Source organism: Eleginops maclovinus, chromosome 11, assembly GCF_036324505.1.
Source record: "Eleginops maclovinus isolate JMC-PN-2008 ecotype Puerto Natales chromosome 11, JC_Emac_rtc_rv5, whole genome shotgun sequence".
Classification (NCBI taxonomy): Eukaryota; Metazoa; Chordata; class Actinopteri; order Perciformes; family Eleginopidae; genus Eleginops; species Eleginops maclovinus.
In genome coordinates this window covers 12,406,821-12,423,403 of record NC_086359.1, presented here as the reverse complement: position 1 = coordinate 12,423,403, position 16,583 = coordinate 12,406,821, and the positions used below count along the sequence as shown (strand labels likewise).

The 16,583-nt window shown below is 39.1% G+C and overlaps 1 protein-coding gene across 4 annotated transcripts in view; it reads right to left on the bottom strand.

Annotated features, from left to right (window-relative positions):
- Positions 1-185: 185 nt before the first annotated feature.
- sh3pxd2b (SH3 and PX domains 2B) overlaps positions 186-16,583 on the bottom strand; it is a 33,695-nt gene continuing 17,297 nt past the window's right edge. Inside the window, exons 5-15 of one of the 4 annotated variants that reach the window (XM_063895655.1) lie at positions 13,035-13,126; positions 9,050-9,075; positions 8,590-8,625; positions 6,919-7,050; positions 6,525-6,626; positions 5,391-5,474; positions 4,526-4,643; positions 4,168-4,376; positions 3,915-3,961; positions 3,699-3,824; positions 186-3,557 (exon numbers count right to left, since the gene is read on the bottom strand). In XM_063895655.1, coding sequence (XP_063751725.1) covers positions 2,010-3,557; positions 3,699-3,824; positions 3,915-3,961; positions 4,168-4,376; positions 4,526-4,643; positions 5,391-5,474; positions 6,525-6,626; positions 6,919-7,050; positions 8,590-8,625; positions 9,050-9,075; positions 13,035-13,126 — 2,520 coding nt within the window. In that variant the 3' untranslated portion in view covers positions 186-2,009. The remainder of the gene's footprint in view (positions 3,558-3,698; positions 3,825-3,914; positions 3,962-4,167; positions 4,377-4,525; positions 4,644-5,390; positions 5,475-6,524; positions 6,627-6,918; positions 7,051-8,589; positions 8,626-9,049; positions 9,076-13,034; positions 13,127-16,583) is intronic. The other 3 variants (XM_063895656.1, XM_063895657.1, XM_063895658.1) reach the window with 3 other exon arrangements.

Here is a 16,583-nt window from a genome sequence, read left to right as displayed (position 1 = left end):
ATGAATCACAACAACACGCTTGCATGATGCCAACAAAAGAGCGCCACATATAGCACTTCAGAGCCCTACTTATTGATTTGTCATACACTTTACAGGGATATTATGAGATGTTGAGAAAGAAAGAATAATTTAACAATGTATTACTCTGTCAAAAAAATTAAAAAATAAATAACAAGAAACCTGAATTGAAAAATCTGAAACTTTTATTGACTTAAGCAACATGAGACTTAATGTAATGAAAAGTACATAGCAAAAAAAGTATATATGATTACAATACTGAAATGATGACACCATCAACCCATACATGTTTCTTACCCTGCTCTGTACCTGCCTTTTGTCCTCAGGAAACAACTCCCAACAATAGCATTTTTTTATTTCTGGTAACCTTTCTGTATTAAACATGAGTGTAAGGTGACAACATTATAGCGACTAAAAGCGGTGTTACAGCTTGTAGCCTTGTCTGATTGTTTAGCAAACAATGAACACATTTTTTATGTTCCAATTTTGCTTATTTATTTCGCAAACCTAGCACTTGTTAAAATGTACTGTATGTAGACAATCATTTCTAGACATCCTCGTGAGAAGTGAGCTGCCAGTTCACATCATTTTTTAGGTTACTTTTTTTCTGTTGACAATCAAACAACAAAAATGGCACAGCTCTTTTCACTTCCTCTAATTAGCAAATCCAATAAATCAAACAACTAAATTCCTTCTTGGCTCTTTCTTCCTCTTTCTCAGTACAGAATAAAATAGATGACAGAATGAACATCAAAGGAAAAGTGACAACAGCTAAGATATGCCTTTAATTTCTGTACAATAAAAAATATTTTGCTATACTGACCATGCTTGATACCAGTCAAGCCTTAATGTCAAACATTATTTTTATACAATGGTCATTCTTTGCTGTTTTTAGAGCACCAGACTTCGGTTAAGGAAAGACTGTACTGTACACCTACAATTGTGTAAATCATTGCACAAATCACTCGAGGTCACAATTTTTCGTATTTCTTAGGTCAGACATCTGATACAGATTTGCAGATGTGCTCCTTCTGTCACATTTCACACGTCTTATTTTTGGGTGTAATATAACATGATTGTGGTAAAATACTTTGACACAGAGATTCTTTAAAACGTTTTACTTTGTATGCTCTTGCTTCATACATTGGTGAATATTTGTTAGTGAGTATAAAAACCATAGCTAATAAAATATAAAAAAAACATTCCTCCACCTTCGTTGTGTGCAAACCACAAAATGGTTCCATGTGAAATGACGGAAAAAGTGCACATCTGTTACAAGTCACTGCAACCACAATTTTGCAGCCAAAGAAATAAAGCAATACAATAGCAGAAAATACAATATGTATGTTTTTAGTATAACAAACAGTATTCTACTTGCCAACAATGTCTGTTTTAGTAATTGCTGATAGCACTAAAAAGCCCAAATGCTGTAATTGAACTCCCCCAGTGAGTTCATGTGCAATCTCAGAGATCTTTTTGTCAACAGCTGGATTTGAACATCTCACATTTTATCCTGTGACGTAGAGGTTTGATTTTTAGTCAATCAACAAGGGCTATGTCTACAGTTGCATACAGTCTAATAAGCACTTTGCATATAATATAGAGGCACAATATTATAGAAGGCTTGGGTGGAGATACATGATCTGCTTTATTTCTGTCTTAGGATCCCTATTCAAGAGTCTAGCCTAAGTAATAGCAAGACTGACACGGGCTGGGACTAGAATACGGCAATGAAAGCAAAAAACATATTACATGTAAAATTGAGATAAAACCAAAGAACGTAAACATCATAGGACACAACAAGGTCAAGTGTTATTGCTGGTTCAGTTTGAGTAAAGTATGTTTATCAAAATGAAACAAAAGTGTGTCACTTAAAACATTTATAAAAAGAAAAAGGTACCTATAAATAAAGAATGCCTATTAGCTACAAAGTAGAGATATTTCGATTGTTTAGTTAATCATGTGGTCATGGATTTGAGAGCCCATTCACACTAAGGTTTCTTACTCAGGTAATTCGAGGGGATCCAGCTCTCAACCTCCTGTGCTACATTCTTACAGAACCACCAGCCGCTGCTGTTTTTTTCCATCACCTCAAACACTGTACCCACCTTGAAGCTGGATGTTTGGTCATCCCCTTCAAAGTCCGCCACAGCTAAATACAGCTCATCCTTACTGGGCTCCATAAGTAACGGTGGAAGCTTGTCCTTGGGCGGGCCGGGCTTATCACTCTTCAACTGAGGCTTGGGAGGAACAGGGACCTTATTCAATTTGGGCTCTTCTTTATCTTTATTTTGAGGAGGCGGAATAAACCCCTTGGGTTTAGGTGGAGGGGGTCTGCTGAGGTTGGGTGGTGGGCCTTTGGGATGGTCCTGGATTTCTCTTAGAGGAGGTGGAGGCTTGGACTCAGTCGGACTGGACGGCTCTGTCTTCTTTGGAGGAGGAGGTCTCCTTGGAACCATATTGGGGGGTCTCTGTGGGGGGTCCTTGTGGGGAGGCACTATGGGTTTTGCCGGAGGAGGTGAGCTCTCCTGGCTATGACCATTGATGTGTTTTGGTGGGAGTTTTGGCTCATTGCAGTGCTTTCCATTACTGAGAGTAGGGACATGATGGGGGGGAGAGCTAGAGGGTGCAGAGGGATGGGGGGAACTTTTTTCTGCTGTTGCAACACCATTCTGAGGGTTTGCCTCAGCCGATGCAGAGCTGGGATCAGCAGGTTTTGAAGGCCTCAGTTTGCTTCTCAGGTTTGTGATGTCTAGTTTGTTTTCTGCCGGAGCATCCGGCTTGGCAGCTGGAACAGGTTTAGGTCGGATCACTGGCTTCGGTTTCATAAACACTGCAGGTCCGGCTGCATCTGGTTTCTCCTCCTGTGCTTCCAGTTTGGGTTTTGGTGGCTGCTTAGGAACAGGCTTCAGATTAAACTTCTTCACCTCCTTGGCAGATATCTTATGGCCACATTCGAGGCCCATCTCATTACGGAGGTGAAGAGCTTTGCTCTTATCTTCTTTCTTGTTTTCAGGTGGTTTGTCTGGTTTGAAGGGGGCTGCTTTGGGTGTAACCAGCGGCATGAAAACCCCAGGAGCTGGGGGTTTTGGAGGCAAAGGTTTGGAATGATCAGGCCTCTGTTTCTCTGATACCTCAAATTCAAAGCTCTTATTAATGGACTCCCTTCGAGGAGGCAAAGCTGGTTTCTCTTCAGCTGGAGGGGCTGCTGGGGCTGGAGGTAAAGGCCCAGCAAGGGTAGGTGGCGCCTTGCTGGCACTGGTCTTCCAATCCCTCAGCTTAGGCCGGGCACAGGAATCAGGGGCAGTGCTTGGCTCATCTGGTAAAGGCTTGGACCAGCTGTCCTCTGTGCCTGAAACATTTGAAGAACCACCATTTTCTAGTGTCAGCTTCTCCATCTCATTGGGAAGAGGGGCAAGGAAATTGGGGCGCACGGCATTGCTGGTCTTCTTGTACTTGTCAATAAAGGTAGCAGGGGCCCAGCCCTCTTTATCATCAATCTGGATGTACCACCAACCACCATTATTCTTCTCTATCACCTGGTGGGTAAAAAAAGGATTGATTTCATTTAACTATATCAATTAATATGACATAGATTAAAAAAAAAAGGTTTAAAAACCATGTGTTTTGCTATGTTGTTTTTGTTTTAAAAATAAAACTTAAAGTATTGCTTCACTAACCTCAACTTTGATTCCAGCTTGGAAACTTATACCATCCGGGATTGTGGTCTGGAAGTCTGCTATGGTGTAGAACTCTTCCTCAACCTGGGGAGCAACCGGTGGCTTGGGGAGGTTTGAACCACGTGGCTGTTGATGGTGAGACAGACAGTTTAAAAAATAGCTATTTTCCTATATGATAAAAATGTGTAAATTTGAGATTTTAACTGGATCTCTTACAATAGTAAGATCTCTGCGTGGAGGGGGTCTGTGTCTTGCTCCCACTTCTGTTGAAGAAAAACATATTTAGTCATCAATAATTTGGTCAATAAAGAAGTTGTAAATGTGCAAAGCTATTTTATTTGTATTAATTCATTTTACACAGGTTTACAACTGTTTTCTAAAGTAAATCACTACAGGCAAATTACAGACAAACAGCTTTAAAATAAATCCAGTAATGGATATAAGTTTGTATTATATAAAATTCACTTACTGAGTTTGTTCTCAGAAAAAAATGACAGTCGATTTTCTTTTTGGCTGTTGTCTTGGTTCTCTTTGGCTGCATTGTTTTGTTGGTTCTGCTTAGAAAACCCGTCTAAGTCATTGGTACTGGCATGAGCAGCGCCTGCTGACTGCTTCTGGCCCTGGATGTCAGTCTTCTTCAGGTAGGAGGCCGGGGCCCAGCCCTCACGACCTTGATACCTGAGAGGGGGGAGAGATGTGGCTTCAGTGGGGAACACTGAACAAACTGTCTGTGTTGACGGGCAGCCTGTGGTGTGAAGTTAAGTATTTCCTTATCATTATCTAGGATCTGATGCCTCTTTCAGGAGATCCATCATTGATTTTATTACCTGATCTTCCACCAGCCTTCCAGGTTCTTTTGAATCACCTCGACAATCATGCCTCTCTCCAGGTCGATCTCATCTTGGTCCCTGGCCGAGTACGGGTAAATCACTGTATACTTCTCTTCTGCAGTCGTAAAAAGACAGATTAGTTAAATATAAGAACATAATGTAAGTTTTTCAGTTTACACATAAGGGAGCAACAATAAATGCAGATGTAGGATACAGAAATGGCATGGCACACTAGGCAGACAGTGGCATACTCGGATTGCAATGGCAATCTGCCAATGCAAGTCTAACTAAGTATTACAAAACATTATAAATACTTGTCGATATTGGTATGCAGTGGAATTGTCTACAATAGTCTATTCAAACTTTTAAAATATTTTCTAATGCCAAAAACTCTTACTACGTAATTTAGGATCCAACTGTTTCGGTTTTACATAAGCTAACTGATTTGAATGAGGCAAGGCTTGAGCAGCATCATTTGGAGAGGGTAGATGTAAGATACACACATGTGCAACAGACAAAACACACAAACATCTGCCACAAATATTAAACACAAACGGGACAAACTTGTTCCTTAACTAGATTTGCAGTCATTCTTGTTATTATTATATATTATAAATGTTCTGTGTAGTATTGTTGTTCAATCAGATGTTTAATTCTTGGGTGATTTAAACTATATTTTTTCATCTTCAATTATAAGATTAAAATGCACAATCTACTTTGCATGCAAGGATTTAATTTACATGCTCGGATCTGTCATGCAACAAACATAACATGCATACACATGGACCAACAAACATGCACTCAGTTGAGCATGTGCACACACACATAGAGAATAGGGGGAGAACAAAGGCGTGCGCTCCACCTTGCCCAAAACCAGTGCTGAATAGATCCCCTAATGTTCTGCGACGACCCATGTGCCTTGGCAGTGACCAGAATCTCCGCGGTACTGACATCCCAGCACAGTAAGTGGGGCAAAATAGGAAGTGAACGTTACATTCGCCATCTGAAGGATGTTTTTTTTATTTGTTTTATCCTAAATGAAAGTATTTTCAGTACTGGTGGGCCTAGTAGAACTGACAGTCTCTTTCAGTTTTTGCACATCTTCTGTTAGTTTTTTAAATATTAGTGTCACTTTCAATCCATGTTATATGGTGAATGTATTTCTCTTTGATTCCTTTTTCTGTTTGTACCAGCATGTTGGTAAAACTATTGAGCCCTGCTTCTGCCACAGAGGTTTTTTGTTGTATAACTTGTTCTGTCAAAAGGAATTATTATCTGTGAAGCCATCTTGGTCTTGGTACCGTTTAATAAACAATACTTCTTAATTACTGGAAGACTTGTTGACCTGATGCTTTATAGGACTGAAAATATAGGCTAAAATGATTCCAGGGAACAGACCATACACTACTACTGTATATATTTCTAAAGCCAAGACTATTGTCTTTATTTTGCATATTTTTCTAAGAAGGGCTCCTACCATGTGCTTTACTGTATCATTACAGAATACTAAGTTCACCTGGGACTTTTTTTAAATGGAATTTCATCGGAACTTATACCACAGATGGCCTTTATCCAGTTTTCCCTTTTAATAAACACCTTACATTTAATGTGTTGCTATTCTGAAGCCTAACACACACACCAGTAAATTAGCTTGCCCTCAAACTGGCAGTGTATAACTGTCAACAGACACATTTCTCCAGAAAAGCACTTTTAACATTTGTTCCCAACATCTGCAATGTGTTTAATCTTGACTACTGCTTCTTTTAATATATGGAGTCTTGTGTGTACCAAAGAAGTTGCACTAAAGATTTTAATAGCAACGGGAAAAAAACTGAACAAGAAGATTATTTACTATTGAACTTCTGCTAGCTAATTATGGGTAAGAAAAGATGTTCACATACAGTTGGGTTAGAGGGTAAATTATAGGGTCAATTTTATGTATACATTTTACTTTAGAGAAACACTGACAGAACCGAGAGGAAAAAAGTGTTTGTACCTTCTTCCCCTGGAATAGTGAAGTCATCAGGGTCATCCTGTGCCTCAAGACAAGTAGCAGGGACCCAGCCCTGGGCATCATCTGAGCTGACAAACCACCAACCTAAAAGATAGGAATAAAAATAAAAAAACACTGATTATAAAAGATATGTTGATTGAATTCTAGTTTATTTAAGGATTTTTGGTAATTCACCTTTAAAATATATGATGGTTTTATGTTTTATCGGGGAATAACAGCCCAAATGCAGTCCTAGTTTTAAACTGCTCCATAAAAATTGGGGGAAAAATGCAAATGAATACACATTTCTCTCTACTAGAAATATTATAAGTTGGATGCATCAAGACAAAGAGTTTGTGGGACCAATCAGTCGACACAGTGCACAATCCAAACTTACCAGACTCATTTTTTTCAATGACCTCGACCACCTGACCCACATGCAGGCTGACCTCAGAGCTCTCCTGCTTCTCGTAGTCTGTCACTGCCACATACTGGTCGAGGAGGAGAGGGTCTGCTGCAGTGGAATCTCCTGTTAACGGGAACCAATCAGAACAGAGGCTTGTTAGGTCTTTTTTCCTTTACTCTCATTTCTTAGGCAGGCTTAGGATGATAACTCAATAATGTAAAAAAGCCTCCACTCCATACCCTCTGCCTTTCAGAGGGGATCTTTGGTAATAGTTGTTAATGTGATATTTAATGAATGTTCATTAATTGGGAATTCTATGATTGCATCTCTGCAGCTTTGAAATATTGACCTTTAGAATTCTTGCATTTCACTGACTGAAGGGGATATGACTTTTTAAAATGTCAGATTTTGTACACACTCTCGGGCACTTTACTGAAAGCCAATTTAAGCATGATCTTTTCAAAACGTTCAAAAAAGCATAATACTGAACAGCTACTTTTTGATGATTAACAAGAATAATTTCAAGGTCAACATTTCTGCAAAACCTTTTTAATGAAAACGTTTAAGAAGAGGCTTATCTACATTATGGAGATTCACCCTGGCCTTGACATGTAGCAGACGAGGAAGCGGATGTGATTGGAGAGTTGGAATTAGGGAAACTGACAGAAGAAATTATAAGAGAATTGGAGAGTAGAAGTGAAGGTTAAGGAGGTAGTGTAGAGGGTTAATTCAACCATTAGCAAAGCTTTGACTTCCACAAATAAAAAACAATCTCACACCAGTAAGAACCACCACCAATGTTAGCACCAACAAGTCCTTGGTAAGATCTACTTCAACACACGAGGACTCAACCAGTAGCACACATTTACATCACTATGGCTCATTTCTCTTGATTCATATGAAGAAACCCAGACAGATGACATATAGCTGGAGAATATGTTGGTTGAAACATGCGTTTGCTTACTCAAGGTGCTGATGGACACTTTAAAAGGAAGTGTTTGTAATGCGCACGCAGGCACGTACACACGTACACACGTACACACACACACACACACACACACACACACACACACACACACACACACACACACACACACACACACACACAAACCACCTAAAAAATACCTTCCTTTATCACTTGTATATATTTTCAATCAATATGCAATAGATTCTCTATATTGTCAATCTGAAGTTTTAATATTAGTATTGCAACATATCCTAAAAGCTGACCTGGAGGAACACAGATTAAGTTCCATTTTATGCAAACAACAACAATTAAAACATGTGGCAAGAACTTAAGGCTCTTTGCCTTAAACTACTTATATCCTACCCAAACAGTAACAACACTCCTCCCTATAGGGGACTGCACTGAAGAGTAACTGAAAATGACTATGATCTCTGTACATTTCTGGCATGTAAGTGGACAGTTAAAAATGCCATTCTGTTTACTATTCTCTACCCAGTTGCATTGCAAAATACTTAAATTCATCTAAGAAATGAGCCACCCAGGGTGCGAGGATCAAACACTATGTACTAAAGTTACTTTATGGAACCATTTCAAGCCCTAAGCCTCTAACCTGCCCAGGCCAGGGGATGAGAGGGGGGAACAGGCCACTAGCAACCTGCTGGGTCACACACACAGCATGGCCAAGTGTTTACTACCTCGCTTTAGGAAAGTAGTCGCTCTCTCCACAATCCCTAATGGAAAGGAAAATGAGTGAGAAAAAAACTGAAAAAAATAACAAGGAAAATTAGATAAATGAAGAGAAGAAAAAATATATAAAAACAGACAATAAAAAAATGGAGAAAGTGATTTCCTTAACAGAAAACTCAAGGAAAACATTTCAGACAATTGAGTTCAAACTGAAAGTGGCTTTGTCCATGTAGCAAACACTTTTAGGAATAGATGTTTCCTTTTTGCCTGTGTAAAACTATATGACCACTAGATGGAGGTAATGTCAAATTATAGGGTAAAAAACTGATGAATTGTAGAAGACATGTATGAAAATAACGTAAGTACATGATTGTATTATTCACATTTTTAAAGATAAAATAACACATCATATCCAATGCCACCTAATCCAATTTTAATTTCAAATACATAAATAGAGATGTGTTTTACCTGATTTCTTCTTTCCAATGGGTTCCCTGAAAAAGACAGAACATCATTACATTACTAACAGGAAATATCACATCAGTTTGCAGAGCTTAGGAGATACTAACGACCAAAAAATAATATTATCAATATGCATAATAAATCACATCATATCATCTGTCACAAAATGTCATTGGGCTTAACAATTCTTCAGACTTTTACTTTCAGTGTTTTTTCTTTTAATTAAGGATTAAATACAGAAAGGAGGCAACGCATTCTCTTTTGAGTTTAAAGATGATACAGTAGGATGTTGTATGTATGCATTAACTTCATTATACTACCCCTTTATTTTTACCAGTACTCATTCATTTCCTTTTCATTTTCAGTTTTCAACTGATTAGCACGTATTATATTTTTTGAAAACATCTGGAATTAATTTAATTTGATCAGATGTTAAATTGTTTCATTTGAATGTTGAATGTGTCTGCTGCCATAGCAAAACACTACACTGACTTCTACAGCTAAGAATTAAGAATGGCTAACACTATTGTAACCTCTTATATGTAAAAATATGCTACAGACAAATCAGAAAAGATCTGCCTCTTTCTCCCATGCCGGCCAATGTGAATGAAAAGCCAAGAATGAAAGCTGATCTCTGAGATGCAGTCTGATGGTAAATTCAATAATCTGCTGTGTCTGGTTTAGACATTAGCCAGATAAATAGACCATCACTCCACTGCAGTAGTCTGGAGCTGATTCAATGTCCAGATGCACTGTAAATGGAGGCTAACACTTAGCATCTCCCTCCCTCACTCAGGCCCTCCCTTTTTGTTATCTTAATATTGCTGTGTAACTTAATGGCCTTCTATTGCCTTCCTTTTTCCATTTCACATTGTCCATGTCTACTTAACTCACTCCTTGATCTCCCTTGATCATTTATCTAAGCGACTACTGCATCTCCGTTTCCCTGCGTCAACATGAACGCTTCCAGCCACATAGAGCATCGTTCGATCAGTCGACGTGTTAATTGCAGAGGCTTGAGTCTCGATAAATCTATACCCATAAGCGTGCCCATTAATGTACAATAAAAAGTAATCCCCAGTAGGCCAAACCAAAGCAACACTAATGTTATGGATCCTTATAGAGCAGGGATGTCGGTGCACACTATGTGTTGTATTCAGGTTTTGAACCAAGGTGAAACCAGGGTTACGTAACGGATGCAGCCACTGGCCGTTCAATTGGCCTAATATGATTATTTCACTATAACTTCTTTAGAATTTTAAATCAAATCTCCCAACTCATTCATATTTCCCTGAAGCTAAATGCAAAGAACAACCAAAAATAACCCATAATGGGAACACTCACATCAGGCAACAGTGATTGAGTCCTGTGGCGGCCACATTACGTTTTATATATATATTTACTTCTGGCTCTGATTCTTGCAGACTAAATCCATCATGTTTCTACAACTGGAGCCAAACATTACATTGAACAGGTGCAAACCTCAGGTGACTCATACAGTATTATTTTAAATGCTCACTTTAATCCCACCACTCATATTTCCTCGCCCTCTATCCCAACCTATCCTTCCTTCAAATCCTCCCCCTTCCTCTGTCCTTGTTATATATGACCTCCTCTTCATTCTATCCATCCACCTCTTATTTCATCTTAACCCACCATCTACCTCTATTGCTCCTCCTTTTATCTCCCCTACTTTCTATTTTTCCTTTCCTTGCCATGTTACAACACTTCCTCTCTACAGACTCCTTCCCTTCTCACAAATCTAATCTGGTTCTCTTATCCTGCTTCCTCTTTATATTGTATTACTGCTTTTTCTTTCCTCTTACTTGGCTGTTGTTAAGAAGAAACTCTAAGATGTTCCTGTTTGTGGAGTAGATTTATAGGCCATGATAAATCTGCTCCCGCAGTGGCTGCTGTGTCTGTACACATGCCCTGTTGTCAGTCAACAAGCCAAACAACAGGCTCCACTAGCAGAAAGCAGTAATCCAATTTCAATAAAGAAAAACCAAGGTCTTTCCTATATTCATCTGCCTCAAGCTAATGCTCCCCCTCTGTCCTACCTCTCCTAACACATGCTGGGGGTTTTATAGGAGAGAGGAGGCAAGTGTCCTTGGCAACCTCTTCAGATTTTAATCACATAACTGGTAAACACTTACTGGAGAGTGTTAAAGCTAAAGGTGTCATTTGTCCATTTGCAATATCATAATGTGCAGAGCAAGTGATCACACATACAGTATATGTAGTTTATTTTTTTTAAAGATTTACAGAAGTGTATCCTAGTCCCAACAGTAAAAATGATAGGATGAGAGAAGCATCTCAATTATATCACTATAGGTCTGAGCAATATAGCAAACGCAGTAAACCACATGACTGCAACATAAAGCTAACTTCAAAGTGCCATGAAATCCATCCACATAATGGACGACAATATGGCTGGCTTTTGCAAGCAGCCATTTCATATTCAATCTCCATAACAGCAATGTGTCCTGTTAATTGTCCTTGAGCAAGAACTCCCAGATGTTCGCTTTGTAAAAGTCACTCTTGATGGACATTATCCTAATTACCCCAGAATATAAATGGACATACAGAGCTTATACACAAGATCTATTAATAATTACATTCAATGCTGTTACACTAATATTTACAAAATAAATAGTGTCAAAAGATCTAGTGAAAGCTGTAGTAAAAAACACTTCAGCAGACAAAAGACCTGCCGACTTAGCAACACAGTAAATTATGGGCTGAAATGAACACACACATGTAAACAATTCTCACAGCCTTTTTTTCACTTTTGTACTAACAAAAAAGGAACATTTTGAAAGATGTTATAAATCAAACAATTCTACAAACAGAGACTTTTGGGTTGAAAGCACATGGAACCATTGTATATAAAATAAATCAAAAGGTTGCAACAGTTTTACTGAGCCTTAATGTCAAGGTGACTTTGGGCGACAGGACACACTGCAGCCTGAACCGCAGAAAGACCAATGAATGGTGAGACCAAAATTAATAAATGATGTGCTTTTAAAAAAACAACAATGTAATGATATGCATTCTGTTTTCCTTTAGTAACTGGATATGAGTGCACATTAATGTAAAATCAGTGCAGTATACTTTTATAGAATGGAAGATATTGGGACACAGTGATCTCTCAAACACCAATGAAGCAGATTCAGCAGATTTTTTTGTCTTGCATATTTAAACCTCCACTCCCTCCATGTGCTTCCTCACTGTTGTCCCTACATGCACTCCTGGCATAAATCGCAGGACTTATCAACTCAATTTCCTGCCGACTGAGGAAACGTCTCAATGCCCGGTGCTTCCAATCAGTATGTTACGACAAAGAAGTTAAAACTAATAACTCAGCTGAAAGCTTTCGGTTTAAAAACCATCTCCAGGGTCAACATGTCAGCCTCACATTATGGCCTCTGTGAAAACGACCACCCATAACCTCCACTGCCCTGAAGTGTTGGTAACTGTAATAATAACACATTTGTAACTGAGGCTCGTGTGCGTGAAATGTGCGTATCAACGCGTGCTTGTACGTGTCAGATACTGGCATTCATAGCCTGCTGACGTTTAAGTTTTGGCACACATTATCCGTCAGCACTGGATATGACCCTAATGTGCTGAGTGAGGTTTACAAGACACAGTCAGAGCAGGTCTACATGCCTTAGGAGCAACCATGCAAACTCCTCTGTCTGGAGCCTGTTGGCTGAACTGACCTGCAGCTACAAGCTAAAATGCTAACTCAGCATTAAAAAAGTTACATTACGTGTGTTTTAAAAAAAAACTTTGACAGGGACTAAAGCAAATATATAAAATCATATCCATTAGAGGGCGTAATGAATGCTCATTATCGGCAGGCTGGGGGTAAATATTGGCAGGATGTGACTTGACATGACATCACTCAGGGAAAACGTGTGTGTTTTTCTTTGTACAGTATACTATGTGAGCCTGAGGGTTGTGTCTGCCCATGTCTGGTACTCACTCCTTGGGTGGGTTGATATCTTCAGGTCTGGTCTCAAAAAACACTTTGACCTCTTCGCACTGGGAGATGTACACTGGAAGCTGAATGAGGGCCTGCAGGCACAAAAGACAGCAGAAAACTTAGTTAATTACATAAACTGACAAGTTCAATCACTTCAGTGCCTACAGAAGTCAAGCAGAGGTTAAATATAGTGTTCATGACTGTCTGGGCTCCCTAAAGTCACGGAGCAAGCAATTACTACAGACAGTATTTAAGAGGCATTCTCAGACTACAATCCTCACAGGGGAGGAGAATAGTGTTACAGTGTCCAAAAGGCATGATGAAACTTGTTTTATGTAAAAGGTCTGACGGTTATTTGGCTTAAGTTTTTACACAACGAAAAAATGTGTTTTTCCCTTTGTATGCTTTGACAAAACAATTTTTCCTCTATTAAGATTTCATTTCCCAAACAATTCTCAGTACCAGATTTTACCCAATTGTCTTTACAGTACATGACATATTTGGAAAACTGCAAAATGTTGTTTTTGAAACCCAAGTTGTTTGTTTGGCCTTTTAAACATATCCTCAACAATCACACATTCTTTCGTGTTCAATTTCCAGATGAGGACAACTAACAAACTAGTCATTTTCCGTTGTCTTTCTGCAGGGTTTTTCAGTCACCCCAGCTGGTTCTTTTCCATTTTTTCATTCATTGATCAGTCTCGCCTTCCTTTCTCCCTTATCTTTTTCTTCTGTGGAAGATTGTCGTTGGAAGAGTGATGGGCCCTGGCAACAGGACTGGAGATGAAAGACAAACCGCCACATTCAGTTTTCTCTTTATTGTTGTGATCGCTCTCTTGCACACACGTCTGATAACATCATGTTATCCCAAAGTCTCTTTTTTTTCAGCCCATTTTTAGTTTTCTCCTGAGTATGTGTTTTATCTGATTCTCCAACACTTTCAATCTCTTTCAACCAAACCACTAAAGGGCAGCAGTGAAACAGATAATCACCTCAACGCCCTGATGTCCCCAACCAGGAGACAGAATAACTCTCGCCAACGACCCTGTGGCGACTCTCTTTCTTACAGCGGGGAGCTAAGCCACTCCCTCTTCTTCTTTGCTGGCAGGCTTGGCTCAATGCTATCCATCAAGCTTCCTCTGCTGGCCTATACCTCTGATTTTAATACTCCTAAGTGTTTCAGTTCTGTCCTTTAAAAAGAGCAGACTCTATGTCTACTTCTCACACTCTCAGACACAGTGACACAATGTCATGACTGACACAAAAAGAAAGGAAGCCAAATACTCAACCAAGGTGCCCTTGTCTCACAAGCCACATTTGCCTTGTCATACTTATGACTATACCTGCATGCCAAAAGCTTGTGTTAGAGGAGAGGAATGGGACTACTGCCATGGATAAAGTATAACTAGTGTTTTCCATTAGCAGCAGAGTACTACAGTGCTCACATATTGGTTGATTCATGGTACATACCATATTGCTTGATTAAGATGCTAGCTTCTATACATTGAAACTCTAGAGCTAAGTAGCTGGCTTAAGAGTTTTTATGGGTGACCTCCAGTGTTTATGCCTTAAGTCGACACTGTTGCACTGTGCCTGAGGTCAGAGTGCATCCTAAACTGGCAATCCTCTCCTTGGATTTATTCTTCCCCTCGTGTCAGCCTGTGGGCCGTCCTCATTATAATTCTCCCCAGGGAGGAGCAGCGAGGGAGGCTCAGGGTACATTACAGCAAATGGACTTTATGGGTGTTTTTTACAGCAAGCAGCATTAAGGTAATTGTGTGTGTGTGTGTGTGTGTGTGTGTGTGTGTGTGTGTGTGTGTGTGTGTGTGTGTGTGTGTGTGTGTGTGTGTGTGTGTGTTCTCCAAGGAAAAAAGGTAATGGAAATGAGAGATCTATTTGTGCACTCCAATAAAGTACAGTGCATTGCGACTGCATCTGAGCAAAATAACGTTGCACATGTACAGAGCCAATAGAAATCCTCAGTTGTTAGGTTATATTTTTCCCTCCGATACACCTCAAATAAATCACTATCACTACAAAAATGTAGTTCAGAATTGTAGTCTTTTAATTATAGAACTCTCTTTTTTTAAATATACATATATTTTTTTGGATTACTGACAAAGTGAATTGATGTTAAAACTACTTTTTGATGTGATGCATTTCAAGATGTGTGATTTTCCAAGTCCTCCTAGCTCAGCAGTCTTACTCTTGGTTTATGCAAACAATCCCTGACTCCATATTCTTTCTTTCCTTCTTTCTTCTCACCGACTGAGTTTCCTGAGTTGAATAAAAACACAAAACTTAACAACCGGGGAAATTCCATATGAGTCAGGTTAAAGCCTCAGCTGTAAAACAGAAGGGCTGAATCAGGTCTTTTCAAGAGAAAAACATGAATTTTCACATTGTCAACCTAGGTGCATGTGGGGGTGGATGACAGTGCCATTTTTGTGCTTACGGACAAGTTCAGATTTGTGTCAGTAGTTACTGTAATGCCTAGAAGTCACTACCAACTACTCATCTGTGATCCAACCTACCATAATGCTAAGTATCTTGGGATGACATCATTAAAAATCATTATCACATTTTTATGGCAAATAACCACTTTCGACAGCTGGATTTTTATTAATTTCCATCCCACTTTATGCTATCACAAACACTGTTAATATAAATTCTTGCTTACTCAAATATTGATGAAAATGCCAACAATTAAGAAATCAGAATCCTGCACACTGCCACTTTGTTTTCTTACTTATTACTCCCAGACCTTCATTAGGTAAGATTCATGACTTTGTGAAAATATAAATATCACTAAGCTTAAACCCTGAATAATGTTGACAAAACGTTGATGTCAATCAGAGAACCAACCTAACAAAACAACAGTAAAGGTGTTTTTTCAGACATTTCCATAATAACTACTCAACTACAGCAACACAAACTGGTGTAAAAGCTTCTCAGCTATTCCCATAAACATCCACACCCATCGACATGAACAAACAACTTTACCCATTACTCCCCCAAAACTTTTATTTTTCACATAAGTGTTTAAAGATGTTGCCTACACCATCTGTACATTCCTTTAATCCCAGACAACATTTGGTAAAGTTTATTCTCCAGTCCCTCCAGTTTTGCACCGTGGTTTGTCATACATACAAAGATATCTTAACTCTGAGGCCTTGTGATTTGTTATACTTATTCAGAAGTGACACAAGACCTACCAGCCCCATAACAGAAACAAATGTGTACAATGAGGGTTTCACTAGGCTCTTTATGAAGTACTGATAAAATAATACAGGTGAACATGCATGAAGGCATGAGTAAGGGCTAAGTTAGAACTAACGTCCTCACATTTCCTACCTCAGAGGGACAGATGGAGTTGTGTGTTTGGCTTTGAGGCCCTAAGGCAAGCTTGTAAAATAAAAATAAAATTACACAAACTATGGGCTGTGAATGTGCTGACTGGAGCAAACTCGCACACTTGGCACACACTCTCTGCAGAAAGTAACCACTACAACATGAGATCCATCAACAGCTCATCCTCCCTAGTGTTTC